Raw genomic sequence first — 15,171 nt, 5'->3', positions numbered from 1 at the left:
TACATGTGGCCCAAGACCCCAAACCCAAAATTACCCCCCAACACCACCTGCATGAAAATGTTTGAATTCTCGAAGCTCTGAAATGCAATCTGGGATTATTCCAGACGATAAACTGCAGTGAGTGCAGCATCCATTTAGTGAGAAAAAAAACAAAAAAATTTTCCTTATTCAAATTCATTCCAGTAGTATTCTGCTCTTACAAGGATGCAGCAGTTTTCTAGTTTGGCAGATAGTTCAGGAGGAAATAACTGAAGAAATTAACAAACTGAAAATATGGTTTGACCGAAACAAATTGTCATTAAATAAGACAGGGATGAAGTGGAGGTGTAAGAGTCACTAGATGTTCACAGGAAACATTTATTTATTTATTTATGTATGTATTCATATATGTATGTTCATTGTTAGTTGCTTTTATATTTTCTGTTGTGTTTCTATTCAGGTTCTTTTTGCCTCTTTCTCTAAAATTGTATATAATAATCATTAGATTATTAATATATAAACAAAAATAAATTTAAGAATTACAATTTGAAAACAAATGTACCCGAACGTGACGAGAGCTGCTTAATGCTAACTTTTAACATTGAAAATGCCATAGACATGCTAACGCGTTAGCGTCGCTCCCGTTTTTAAGTTATAAAATACATCTATCAACTGTTTCAGAAGACCATAACAGATCGGTTTAACATAGAAAAGATAAATAATACTCACAGACGTATGCTCTTTACGGTTTTAGCGGGGGAAAATTAAGCGAAAGAAAGAAAGAATAAACGAAGCAATAGGTCGAAGCATTGCTTCAATCTGCGAACCACTGCTTGGATTGGTTCACGGTTCAAAGCAAAGCCGCGCTGCAGAAAAGTTAAGTAGAAGTCAGAAGTAGGCAGAAAAATAAGTAATGGAGTAAAGTATAGATACCTAAAAAGTGTACTTAAGTACAGTAACGAAGTATTTGTACTTCGTTACTTGACACCTCTGTTTCTCACAATGCAAAAGATGGAGAACCTGTGTGTAGGTGCGGAGTATTAAGAGTCATTACAGAAAGAAAATCTGATTTACAGAGATCTGATGATACAAAATTTGTTCTTTTGCATTTATTTCTGAAGATATTCTGAATGACCTTATTTTCCAAAGAATAAGTCATGTTTTTTGTCGTAGTTTGGGAAGCCCTGCGACTTATACTCCAGTGCCACTTATATAGAGAAAACCCATAAGTTTGTTATTAATAATAAAGGATTATTAACTGAGCACGAGGTTAGAGTAGGGTTATGTATGGGAAAATATCAGACCCAGATGTAAGTACGAAAAACACAGAGGGCTGATATTCCTGTACAGACGGAGCAAGCAAGGTTAATAATTAATTTATTATATGGCTTCTGACAGACTGACATCCTGTCCTGGGTGAACCCCGCCTCACGCTCTATGACTGCTGGGATAGGTTCCAGCCCCCCACGACTCTTAATTGGACTAAGTGGTTGAAGATGAGTGTGTGTGTGTGAGTGTATATGGCTACTATACAGTATGTATATAAACATGCAAATTTACTGTATTGCCCAAATATGAAAGCTGCTGACAGCTCGTAGTCAGACCTGTTCGCTTCACCTCCGTGATGAACTTGCTAACAGATGGTCCCGTAGTTAGCTGGTAAGCTTTCAATCAGTGTTTTTTTTTTTTCCGATGTTTAGATATTTATGGAGTATGTTCATGTCCAACTTGGTTTTTCGAACTGGGTTTTTAGCTTTCTGGTTCGTAACTAATGTGATACATCACGTATTCCAGCCTGATTGTCATGGTAACCAGTCTGATATTTTCCCATATCAGACTGGAAATCAGCCAATCAGAGCGCGCGTAGCATTGCAGCCATATAATAATAGTAATAATGACTATTTATTTAGAACTACAACAAGAATCAACGCACTAAACAAAGGCAGTAATAAAAAATACACAACAACAATGCACAAAATCCCAAATTAAAGAGCTCATAACACAGAAAACGGTGCGACTTATAGTCCAGAAAAGATGGTATACATTAGAAAATCTGGAGAGCCAATATCTTGGCTCCTGAATGGGATCAAAGAATTATGTGCAGCCAGGTGACACTTCATAAAAATAAAATGTCATTTAAGGATAAAACTCAAAATATCAGATTTTTACTTATTACTGTGTCAAACTCCAGCTTCTGCGTAATCACAGCTGGTGATGAGACGGTTCCGCTCGTGTTTTAATGAAACTGTCCAGCACGTATTCAGCACTGCTGCACACATCAATACGTTTTTAGCTTCACCGATATTTACTCGTCTCCTTCAAATCAAAAATCCTTGATGCCCAACTGCAAACTGAAAGAGGAGAAAATTCTCCAAAGCTTTAAACATCATTCGGCAGACCCCAGATCTGTGTGGAATATTCTCATTAAGCCGGCGACTTAATGACTTTCATATTTTCCTCCTTAATGAGACAGGAGGATACTGCATTTCGTGGGCTGTTAATTAAAAGTCTTCTGAAATGGTGCTGATGCTCAGCCAGGGATCCTACGGAGGAATGATTACATTCTTAAGCTAATAAGTATAAGTAGTTTGATTAAAGGGTTTAACATCAAAACAAAATAAGACGTCCAAATATAGGAGCAAGTGAAGGAAGTGAGGATCAACATGTGTGTGACGGTGACACCTGGAGGAAGATTTTTTTTTTTTTTTTTTTTTTGGTTTCAGGTGAAAATGTGTCTTTTAGAGGATGGGGGACTTTTATAGGTCTAACAGAGAGAGCTCATGTCAGTTTTTGACTTTCAGCAAGAAGAAGCAGAAGCACAGTTCTAAGACAACTAATGTGTTGGCCGTGGGGATCCACGGGATCTACATTGGGTAGTGTTTAGTTGACATTTTTCAAGGGTGGCAATAAATTCCAATTTTCAATTTCAATTTCAATTTATTTTCCTTTATATAGCGCCAAATCACAACAGAGTTGCCTCAAGGCGTTTCACACAGGTAAGATCTAACCTTACCAACCCCAGAGCAACAGTGGTAAAGAACAACTCCCTCTGAGGAAGAAACCTCAAGCAGACCAGACTCAAAGGGGTGACCCTCTGCTTGGGCCATGCTACAGACATAAATTGCAGAAACAATTCACAGAACAATTCATGGATGAATATACAAGAATTGTTGTTGGTGCATAGGACAGGGGGGTCGCCAACACAAATAAAACTCCCAATTCCCACTAAACATTAGACATCTAATGTTTTCTATGGACCCTACAGACACAATATAGACATGATCTGCATGTCCATAAGACATTAGTGGGTTATACAAAGAATCTATAATGATTTGGAATAGCGTGTGAGCCCAGACTGTAATTATCGACATCCATTGTTCACTGTTGTTATGTAATATCCATAATTTCTCCAAAAATACATAGGAATACAAAATGGCAAATGTCAGCTCTCCCCTTTCTCTGTGATCAAAGGTACAAACACACACACATACACGTACGTAGACGCCACTTCGTTTTTAATATATGGAAGATTTACCACCCCCTGCTGGAATGGCGTGTGAGTCCAGAATTTATTTATCAATGCCAATTGTTCACTCTTACCTAATATCCCTCGTTTCACCAAAAATATTAGTCATATCATCTTTCCATTTTGGCGGCATTCATCCTTGACCCAAAATACATAAACATTCCAAACTGCAAATGTCAGCTGTCCCCAATTTCACCGTGTTCTAAGTTATACACACGTATGCACACATACAAGTACACAGAGGCCACCTGGCTTTTAATATATAGAAGTTCCTTTAATAGGCTGGATAATCTCCCATTGTTTCAACCCTATAACCGTTTGGTTTGACTTATAGGAGACTGTCTAACCAGTGGGTCAAATTTAGAGGTATGTTTCTGTGCTCAACTTTAGGCAAAACTCAAGTACCAGTGGATTCACTTTGATGTATCAAAACCATACTTAGTACATGGACTCAGGACATCATTGTGAGGAAGCACAAAAACTTGATGTTATTTAACCTCTAGGGGGAAACACTTGGCCCCTCCTTGCTTGCAGCTTTTTTCACCAAAAGACTGACAGTCAGTGTCAAGAACATACATAAATATCTACTGAAAATTCTAGGTTGGATTTTTAATGCAAAAATTGTACATTTAGTTGAAAAGGTTTGCTACATGTTTATTTTATTATTGAGCTTAAGTTTTCATTAGATATTTCAGTAATTGCTTCACTAAATGTTTGGCTGACAATTTGGCTGAAAATTTAATTTCTCCAAATATTTAGTCAAGTATTTATTTAAATATCTAATTAAATTTAAGCTTAATATTTAACGAAATATTAAGTTGTACATTGAGCTAAAAAGGTTTGCTATATATGTAACATGTAAATTGCATGTAATTGTTCATTACATATTTAGGGTAATGCTTTGCTAAATATTTATTTGACCATGTCGCAGAAAATTTAGTTGAGCAAACTCTGTAACATTTTAGCTGTTTATTTAGCTAAATATTTAGTTGCACCTTCAGGTAAAAAGGATTATTAAATATTTAGTTAAATATTGATCTTAAATTTTCAATCCACATTTTGGCAAATAAAAGTAAGTTCCTTCAGCAGCTCCCTTGTTTGCACTTGGGGTCGCCACAGCAAATCCGAGGTGAATCTGCATGTTGAAATGGCACAAGCTTTACACCGGATGCCCTTCCTGATGCAACTCCACATTACATGGAGACTTGGCCACCACCCCTACATGTTTAGGCAAGTGCTTCACTAAATATTTAGTTGACCATTTAACCCAAAATTGAATTTAGTTAAATATTTAGGGAAGCATTTACTTCAATATCTCATTAAAATGTAAGCTTGGTATTTAACTAGATATTTACTTGGACATTTGCTAAATATTTAGACAAATACTAAATAATTAGCTAAATTACTGAACTAAAGTTTTAATTAGATTTTTAGGTAACCGATTCACTAAATGTTTAGCCAAACAATTTCGCACTTAACCATTGAAATGTTTTCCATTTAAGCTAACAGACTTAAATATAAAATGATACACTATATTTTTGTTCAGCTTTTAGACATTCTCTTAAAAGTAAATAAATGAATAAATAAATAAAAGCATTTCACCAGCTTTTGTGGGAAACATGCCAGTCTTTTGGGCTCTTTGTGTCCTTTCATTAATAGATGCTCTTTGTCTCTTGGCTTCAGCTGTCAGCTGGATCCTCCTCAGTCTAATTGTTCTTTGTCCTCTTCTCTGGATTTATCAAATAATTCTGTCAGTTTTCTCAGGGTACAAGGGTCAAAGGTCACAAGCTCAGAAAAGCAGCTACTTCATTGTGGGATGGGCATCCTGGATGTGTTCTGTGCTCCTGAGTTTAGAAATCACAACAGGGGTGGTGTCCAAGTGGTTAGTGCACTTGGTTTCAGTGTGGAACGCTCTGAGTTCAAACCCCACTCCTGCCACATTTCTCCATGTAATGTGAAGTTGTGCCAGGAACGGCATCCGGTGCAAAAGTTGTACCAATTCAACATGCAGATTTGCTGTGGCGACCCCAAGTGCAAAGAAGGAAGCAGCCAAAGGGTCTTACTTTTATTTAAGTCCCAGTGGTGTTATTTAGAAAAGATGTTCAGGCGTTCAGGCGGCTTTGCTTGAGCTGCTGCCCCCGCGACCCGACTCCGGATAAAGCAGAAGAAAATGGATGGATGCATGGATGTTCAGGCTTGTTTCAATGCTTCCCTGTATTTCCTTCATTTACGGGTCAGATCAGGGAAAGTGCTCATGCTGCATGCTACCGTGTCCACCAAGGAACTATCTACAACTACCCTGGGTCCTGGATGGCAACCACTCAGACAGAAACCACGTACACTCCCGCTTCCCCAAAGCAGCCATCCATCTGTCACTGCCAGGTGAAAAGTGGGCGTGGTCTTCACATTTCCCAGGTTCACTGAAGCACAGTGTTATAAATACATTCATTCATTCATTCATTTTCTGTACCCCCTTATTTCAATTAAGGGTCATAGGGTGATGTGTGTGTGTGTGTGTGTGGGGGGGTCTTGCGGCTGTCCCAGAGGTCATTAGGTAAGACACAGCTGAGAGGCTGCCAGCCTACAGTATTCTACACATTTGGATTATTATTTCCTAACAGTAAAATCACCCTTTTGTGGTTATTATTGCAGTGTTTGCTGTGATAGGGTACAAATCACACAAGCATTAAAATAAAACTTCACTGACCTTTCCCTCAGATTCACTTCAAACACAAATCGAGGTTAACGATTAGGAAAGGTCTGTTACAGCCTGCAGTAAAACATCCTACTGCAACATATTGACTCGCTCCCCAAACTCCACAAATTCTTATACTGTCAATAAAATGTAAAAAACAAAACAAAAAAAAAAAAAAAAAACAAAAAAAAAAAAACCTCTGCAAAACAAAACTGTGGACTTGCATACTTGGAAATTCTACATTATAAGTAGCTTTTGGTTTCTGCAAACTATGTTTGGGAGAAAAATGCTGATGTATTTCTGGTTATGGTTGCATCTAACTACACTAAAAAAACTTTCTTTTATTAGATTTGCATTTTTTTTTAAAACGTGCAACAATATAGAACATTTTACAATTTACTAACCTTTTATTCACAAATTACTGGATAACATAACCAACATATGTCAACAAACAACTCAGTCAATATGAAAAATGGCCATCTTCTTGCTATATAATAAATTATAAATTATTTTATTTCATTACATCTTCACTTATTCGTGCTGCATTTTTACATTATTATGCTGTAACATTTCTGGAAGGTTTGGTGATTTTTTTTTTTTCATTATAATGGATTGTTGTCATTCTAAAGTTCATCAGCTTTTGAAAAGTTGAATGTTTAATTTGCATTTTGTATGACTACTATAAAGGTTTTAAAGAAAGCCACATATGCAAAACGATTTTTTTTGTTGTTTTTTGGTTACTTCCTCGAAATCACAACAGTGTCAATATTGAACACTGAATATGTATTTAGTATTATTCAGAATAAAATTATACAAATATTAGTAGTCTCTCCTTTCATTTCCACTATGCATTGTTCATAGAATATTATCCTCCCACTGTGCAGCACAATCGTTAAATGCTCACCAGACCCAAACAATGACCCTTATGTTCAAAATCATCCAGCCTGGAGCTGATTTCATTTGGCAGAGAAAAAGCATCGGCACTGACACCAGACTTTCCACAGGAGCAGAGAAATCCCCATGCAGTCTGCTGTCTCACTGCAAGCTGTCCTTACATCGATAGAAACAATCCAAAATCTCTCATCAGCCGTTAAAATTTTCACCAAAAACCAGCTGAACTTCTAGAATGGTGTCCACTTCGATGTGCCTTACAGGTTCTGAAAAAATTTTGATCAAGCAAAGCGCCAGTCTCTCAGGAAGTTCCCAGACAAAAGAAATCTGACGAGAGGGGTGGACCACTCCTCACTCAAAGCCAGACCACAGGCGAATGACGCAACCGACAGGTGTGAAAAAATTCACGCATGCGCTCAAGGGTTCAAGGTTGGCTGATGTATCGCACGTGATTCAAATCCATATAGTTTTTGAAAAAAATATAAAGGTCGGATACTTTTCTAATAGACCTCGTATGTAACACTGCATGATAACGTGAATGTATATACCATTTCAGGCCACTAGGGGGCATTTTTTAGCAGAGTTACAAGACGAGCAGTGTGTACTTTTGTTAAGCTGCTTTTAATTTTTAAGATCTGAATAGCTGCATTAAGTTTAACTGTTCAGCGGAATACTGTGTATTAAAAGTTTGTTGTTGTTCATTTTTGTGTTGTTTATTTATGAGCCAAACAATGTATTTAAACAAACAAACAAACCAACAAACCAAACAAAATTTATAACACAGTAACACGTAATTATTGGCCTAATCAAATGTAATGCTTTGATAACACCGTGACGGCAGCAGCAGTGCAGGTACTTGCTCTTTCATATATTTTACTTTTTTGAACTTGAAAGCGTCAGAATTTTCTCCCCGTCTTTACTCTTCTTTTAAAAAGCACGTCTGTCTTTGTTTTTTGCTTTGTTTTTTTTTTTTTTGTGGATTGGGTGGGGGGCATGTTAATAGGTCATGCAACCAAAAGGGACTTTGCACTGGTTTTCAAAAATCAAGCTGGCTCAAGTTAGATAGAAAGAAACACGGCGTTCTTTCAGAGTAAAAACATGAACGCCGGGTGTAAATAAGGCAACAAAATAACAATAACAGAAATCAATGCAGGGATTTGAACACTGCGACTGGGAAAGTCACACCACTTATCAGTTAATTGTGAATTATTTTGTCAGTTGCTCGGGCTCTGTTGTTAAAACACATTCACAATTTACCACGATATAAACACAAAAGAAGCAAGCATTCACTATTATAACGCTGGAACAACAGAATGTTGAAGCCACACATTTTTCTGGAACATTCCTACGTTTTTGTAATAACTGCTTTATTTTATTTTGCTTATTTTATTTTTATTATGCTTTAGTTTATTTTAAGAAGGCTTTTATTTTGAAAGCATTAACCGGTAGTTGAGAATTTGTTCTGAGTAAATTGACGCGAAGCTTCAAAGCTCAGTGAACACAGCGGATCAGCGGAGGAAGCAGCAGCAGCAGGCAGCAGCAGCAGGCAGCAGCAGCACAGCAGGCAGCAGCAGCAGCAGCAGCAGCAGCAGCAGCGTTTGAGGACGTCTGACAGCTCGCACACACTGATATGACATCTCGCAGGTAAAGTGGACTTTAGCCTTTTAAGAATTTTCATTCGTCCCGCTGTCATGTTGAATTAAGCGGTTCTTTGGACCACACACGCACACATACAACACAAACTGGTTTTCTCAAGCTGGAGCAAACAGTGGAGCCTCAACTTTGTTCCTGTCAGATAGACACCAAACTTCACACGTCTTCCAGTCGACGTTTTATCTATTTTTTTCTTCTTAAATTAGAGTACAGGATTGTTTCGCTTTTTTAAAAAGTGACGGTGTTTAATTTAACTTTTTTGTTGTGGGTTTCCATGAACTTTTTCACATTAATTCATGCGTTTTGTGGAGAAATTATATATATTTATATATTAATTGGCCTTTTTTCCATATTATTTTCTGTGGGCTGTGCAGGAAACAGCTTTAAAATGTATATCCTAACTGAAGATTTTTAGACCTTAAAATAAATACAGCAAAACAGATTAAAGTTCCCATCCTGCTACACATACAGCTGCAGCTCAAAAAATTTGAATATTGTGAACAAGTTCAGTATCTCTTGTCAGTTTTTTTTTTCTCAGAAAGTGAAAACTATATATTCTAGGCTCATTACATGTAAACTAAAATGTTTAAGCATTTGTTCTTGTTGTTGTTGTGTTTTGTTTGTTTATATATATATATATATATATATATATATATATATATATATATATATATATATATATATATATATATATATATATATAATTTGAAGAATTATGGCCTACATCTTAATTCAGAAAAGGCTGGGACGATATGGAAAATTAAAGGAAAAATAAGAAAACCAGTAATTATTTTATTGCGTAGCATATGAACCCAAGTTTGTTTTTTGTTTTTGTGTTTGTTTTCTCTGGTCAACTTTATTTAATTTCTTAATATATGTCCTTTCCTGCATTTTAGGCCTGCATTATATTCCAAAAAAGTTGGGATGCCAAAGCATTTATCACTTTGTAATTGAAGATACCAAGCAGTGAAGCTTTGAAGGGGCTATTTGTCCCATTCTTCCTGCAAACACATCTTAAAGTCTGCAATAATGTGGCTCTGTTGCTGCATTTTTTTTTTCTTTCCAGAATTCTCCACACATTCTCTATTGCAGACATGTCAGGATTATAGGCAGGCCAGTCCAGTACCCATACTCCTTCCTCAGCCATGTCTCTTATAATGTGCGCAGAATGTGGTTTTGCATTGTCTTGTTGGAAAATCCATGGATATCCCTGTAAAAGATGTAATCTTGAAGGCAGCATATGTTTCTCTAAAATCTTAATCTACCTTTCTGTATTAACAGAAGTGTAAACTACCTTTGCCAAGGGCACAGTTGGCACAACCCCATACATGACTGATTGTGGTATTTGGACTTGTTGCTCATATCATTCTGGATGGTTGTTTTTGTTTTTAGTTCCAAGCACACAGCATCCATTTATTCCCCCCCCCCAAAAAAAAGATCTGCAATACTGATTCATCTACCATAGTACATGTTTCCATTGTGAGATAGTCCAACCCAGAAGCCTCTGCGGCCAGAGAAGTTAACACTGCCTCTGAACAAGGTTAATGTAAGGCATTTATTTATTTTACACATTGAAGTTGTAAGTGGCATTTGCGATTGTAAGTCCATATTGTAGTGCTTGACACTTTTCCAAAAGTAATTGCTTGTACATGTGGTTATATCAGCTATTGATGAATGACCGTTATTGATGCAGTGCCATCTGAGGGACTGGACATCTCAGGGGTTCAGATTAAGCTTGCAACCCTTCTCCCTTTACACACTGAAATTCTTCCAGAAACCTTGAATTATTTAATGATATTATGCGCTGTAGCAGAAGAAATATACAAACACCTTCCAGTCTTTCTATGGGGAACATTTTTTTGAAACATTTAAAAAAAAAACTTTCTCACTCATTTGTTGACAGGTTGAGGAGCCTTTGCCCATCTTTGCTCCTCAAAGATTCAGCCTTTCATAGATACTGCTTTGTACCAATCACGATTACAATCATCTGTTGGCATCATCTTTTTGAAATACCCTCATTGCTTATTTTTTTCATTACTCTCCCTAAATTGCCTCTGACCCAACCTTTATTGGAATGTGTTGATGTTTATTAACAAGTGAAACATCTTTGGTTCATTCTCACTGCAGTGAAATGGAAGTTGAAGTGCATGTAAGAATCACGGGGTTTAACCAAAAAAGGGAATATATATATATATATATATGTATGTATATGTATATGTGTATATATGTATATGTGTATATATATATATGTATGTATATATGTATATATATATGTGTATATACAAACAACCCCTGGCAAAAATTATGGAATCACCGGCCTCGGAGGATGTTCATTCAGTTGTTTAATTTTGTAGAAAAAAAGCAGATCACAGACATGAAACAAAACTACAGTCATTTCAAATGGCAACTTTCTGGCTTTAAGAAACACTATAAGAAATCAGGAAAAAAAATTGTGGCAGTCAGTAATGGTTACTTTTTTAGACCCAGCAGAGGGAACAAAAAAATATGGACTCACTCAATTGTGAGGAATAAATTATGGAATCACCCTGTAAATTTTCATCCCCAAAACTAACACCTGCATCAAATCAGATCTGCTTGTTAGTCTGCATCTAAAAAGGAGTGATCACACCTTGGAGAGCTGTTGCACCAAGTGGACTGACATGAATCATGGCTCCAACATGAGAGATGTCAGTTGAAACAAAGGAGAGGATTATCAAACTCTTAAAAGAGGGTAAATCATCACGCAATGTTGCAAAAGATGTTGGTTGTTCACAGTCAGCTGTGTCTAAACTCTGGACCAAATACAAACAACATGGGAAGGTTGTTAAAGGCAAACATACTGGTAGACCAAGGAAGACATCAAAGCGTCAAGACAGAAAACTTAAAGCAATATGTCTCAAAAATCGAAAATGCACAACAAAACAAATGAGGAACGAATGGGAGGAAACTGGAGTCAACGTCTGTGACCGAACTGTAAGAAACCGCCTAAAGGAAATGGGATTTACATACAGAAAAGCTAAACGGAAGCCATCATTAACACCTAAACAGAAAAAAACAAGGTTACAATGGGCTAAGGAAAAGCAATCGTGGACTGTGGATGACTGGATGAAAGTCATATTCAGTGATGAATCTCGAATCTGCATTGGGCAAGGTGATGATGCTGGAACTTTTGTTTGGTGCCGTTCCAATGAGATTTATAAAGATGACTGCCTGAAGAGAACATGTAAATTTCCACAGTCATTGATGATATGGGGCTGCATGTCAGGTAAAGGCACTGGGGAGATGGCTGTCATTACATCATCAATAAATGCACAAGTTTATGTTGATATTTTGGACACTTTTCTTATCCCATCAATTGAAAGGATGTTTGGGGATGATGAAATCATTTTTCAAGATGATAATGCATCTTGCCATAGAGCGAAAACTGTGAAAACATTCCTTGCAAAAAGACACATAGGGTCAATGTCATGGCATAGGGTCAATGTCATGGCCTGCAAATAGTCTGGATCTTAATCCAATTGAAAATCTTTGGTGGAAGTTGAAGAAAATGGTCCATAACATAACCTGCAAAGCTGATCTGACAACAGCAATCAGAGAAAGTTGGAGCCAGATTGATGAAGATTACTGTTTGTCACTCATTAAGTCCATGCCTCAGAGACTGCAAGCTGTTAGAAAAGCCAGAGGTGGTGCAACAAAATACTAGTGATGTGTTGGAGCGTTCGTTTTTTTTTTCTTTCATGATTCCATAATTTTTTCCTCAGAATTGAGTGATTCCATATTTTTTTCCTCTGCTTGGTCTAAAAAAGTAACCATTACTGACTGCCACAATTTTTTTTCCTGATTTCTTATAGTGTTTCTTAAAGCCAGAAAGTTGCCATTTGAAATGACTTTAGTTTTGTGTCATGTCTGTGATCTGCTTTTTTTCTACAAAATTAAACAACTGAATGAACATCCTCCGAGGCCGGTGATTCCATAATTTTGGCCAGGGGTTGTATATTTCAAATACATTCCCAACTTCTCCTGATTTTCAGGTTGTACTTAGCAGAGTCATAGACTCAGTCATAAGTGGTGCGTAAATAAAATACTGCATAGCGAGTTATGCAAAGTTGAATAGCTCATTATTGAATACTGTTCTGTTTTTCTTTCCTTCATTAGAATTAATTGTCTAATTCGTGTTTGGTTTGGCAGATATTCAAGAACAACCATTATTGATCTCGTAAAATTATTGCGATAATATGATGTTTTAAATTTTTGGTTTAAATTGTAGTCGGGGCACATTGTAATTAAAATCCCATGCAGTTTATTATTAATGATTTTTATCATACATGTAACGTTTAGGATTAGACATTGCATAGCAGTGAAATATTGTCTGTTAGAAACATCTCTGTGATACACACACACACACACACATAAAAATCTATTCCTGGTTTATGACCTCGCCCACATGTCACAGTGTTTGTAAACAAGGTTACCTGTGAAATGTTGACGCCAGCAGGTATCTTGTCCTTTGAAGAAAACGGCTGTTGTGGACTAAAAAATAAAAAATGCAACGTTCACTATCCAGGAGTTTGTAGTTGACGTGTGTGTGTGTGTGTGGGGGGGGGGGGGGGGGGGGGGGGGGGTGGAAAAGAGGGGAAGTGTGTTGGATCATTTGGTGTGTTTGATATGTGAATTTTGTGTCCTGCAGCTCTTGGTAGTAATGTGAAAAAACAATGGTAGGATTAACGGGCAAATCTACTTCAACAACACAATCCGACTTCACAAAACACAACGGCTTTTATTTCTCTGGCAGAACAAAGCACGTTTAATTCCGGACATGCTGCTTGGCAGAACAGAAGTTTTCACAGTAGCATCTAGCTGGATATGGCTCAGACCTCAGCAGATCAGAGCAGTTCTGAAACCATGAAATGCAATGGTGGCTGGTGCATTGTGGGACATGGGACCTACGTTTAGCAAAAAAAATTATAATTATATATTTATATATTTTTAAAAAAGTATGTGTGTGTATATTGATGAGATTGTGTTGTAGAGCTGTCTGCTCAATCCTTTGCCACTGTTTTAATTTGGGCTTTTTTTTTGTTTAGTTTTTTTGTTATGGCTCTGGTATAATCGAGAACAGCTTTGCATAATAAACTATTGACAGAAATCTAAGTTCTTGTTACCATACTGATGCAGTGACTGAATATTTAGTAAAGTCTTTTCAAATCTATGACCACCTTCATCTTATTTTCAGGATTTTAACTAAATATGACAATTTCAACACCTAACAGCAGTTCATTATATAAGCACATTCACAATGCCAGAATGTACAACTGTTTTTCAATGCAGCAGTGTTCAAAACATGTAGAACAGCAATGGGCTGCGAATTATGTCTTTGTCATTCAATGATACCATAATATAAGGTTCTGTATTGCCTCAACCTTTTGATCAGTTCTGTCCAAAATTCAACCACTTTATTATTGGCTATCACACAACCTGCTTAACCATGTTTGATCCATATTGTCTCTAAATTGTTTGTTAAACAATTTCAACCTTTAGTTTGGCCTTTGCTAGTCGTCAAGCATTAAAGGTCATGTGACCAAGAGAAAAGCAACACATGACTTTGTATTAGCGTTTAATAGTAACCAAGGTGTATCTTTAACCAAAAGCCAAAATTGAAAGCTTTAAGCCCATATTTTAACCTTAGCTTCTGACCTTAACATTTAATACATTTTGTCAAATTCAAATCAATTTGTCTTTGGTTGACTTGCAGTCGTAGCACCAACTTTGGTCTAAATCGGATCAACACTTCCCGAGATAAACAGTACCACAACCTGCACCCCAGCTGCATGTGAGTTTTCAATTTACCGTATTTAATTTGAGCCAAATATGTATAAATAAATCCTGCTGATTTTGTATATGCTTTGTTTCTGCTTTGCTTCTCCCAGTCAACATATCAGGTGTTGGGAATAAAATGATAACAAACACGGAATAACACATTGAGAATTGATTTTGTTTGAAGTACCAGTCAAAAATATAAACACGTCTGGTTATTGCCTTAATAATGAAAAATCAATTCTAGACACAAAATAAATGGATTGTAATAATATGTAAAAAATCTTTGAAGCCCTCTTATTTTTGTGCTTCTAATTTAAAAAAAGTCTTCATTTATAGTTAAGAAATTTTGATTTAATGTTGCATAAGGCAAGAGCACAAATAGTGCAGCAGTGAAGCGGCTTTACATTAACTGTTTGGTGGTTCTTACATTTTGTTGATAAGTCATACTTGAGCTTTTAATGAGAGATATTAACAGAAAGGTTCAAAATAATTTCTCGCCAAGTTGAAAGTGATAACATTTTGTGCAGCTGCATCTTTATTGGAAGAATTAGCTGAATTCTTAGGACAAACAATATTAAATAGGTTTTAAAAAAAACTGTTGCTAGCTTTT

General features: G+C 36.5%; 1 protein-coding gene across 5 annotated transcripts in view; it reads left to right on the top strand.

Annotated features, from left to right (window-relative positions):
• The first annotated feature begins 8,604 nt into the window (after positions 1-8,604).
• Positions 8,605-15,171, top strand: part of ptpn11b (protein tyrosine phosphatase non-receptor type 11b) — a 122,209-nt gene continuing 115,642 nt past the window's right edge. For all 5 annotated transcript variants that reach the window (XM_034173350.1, XM_034173354.1, XM_034173349.1 and 2 more), the window contains exon 1: positions 8,605-8,735. In XM_034173350.1, coding sequence (XP_034029241.1) covers positions 8,722-8,735 — 14 coding nt within the window. In that variant the 5' untranslated portion in view covers positions 8,605-8,721. The remainder of the gene's footprint in view (positions 8,736-15,171) is intronic.

The sequence above is a fragment of the Thalassophryne amazonica genome, chromosome 6 (genome assembly GCF_902500255.1).
Source record: "Thalassophryne amazonica chromosome 6, fThaAma1.1, whole genome shotgun sequence".
Lineage (NCBI taxonomy): Eukaryota > Metazoa > Chordata > Actinopteri > Batrachoidiformes > Batrachoididae > Thalassophryne > Thalassophryne amazonica.
The sequence above is the reverse complement of the archived record's forward strand: the minus strand, read 5'-3'. Positions and strand labels throughout refer to the sequence as shown.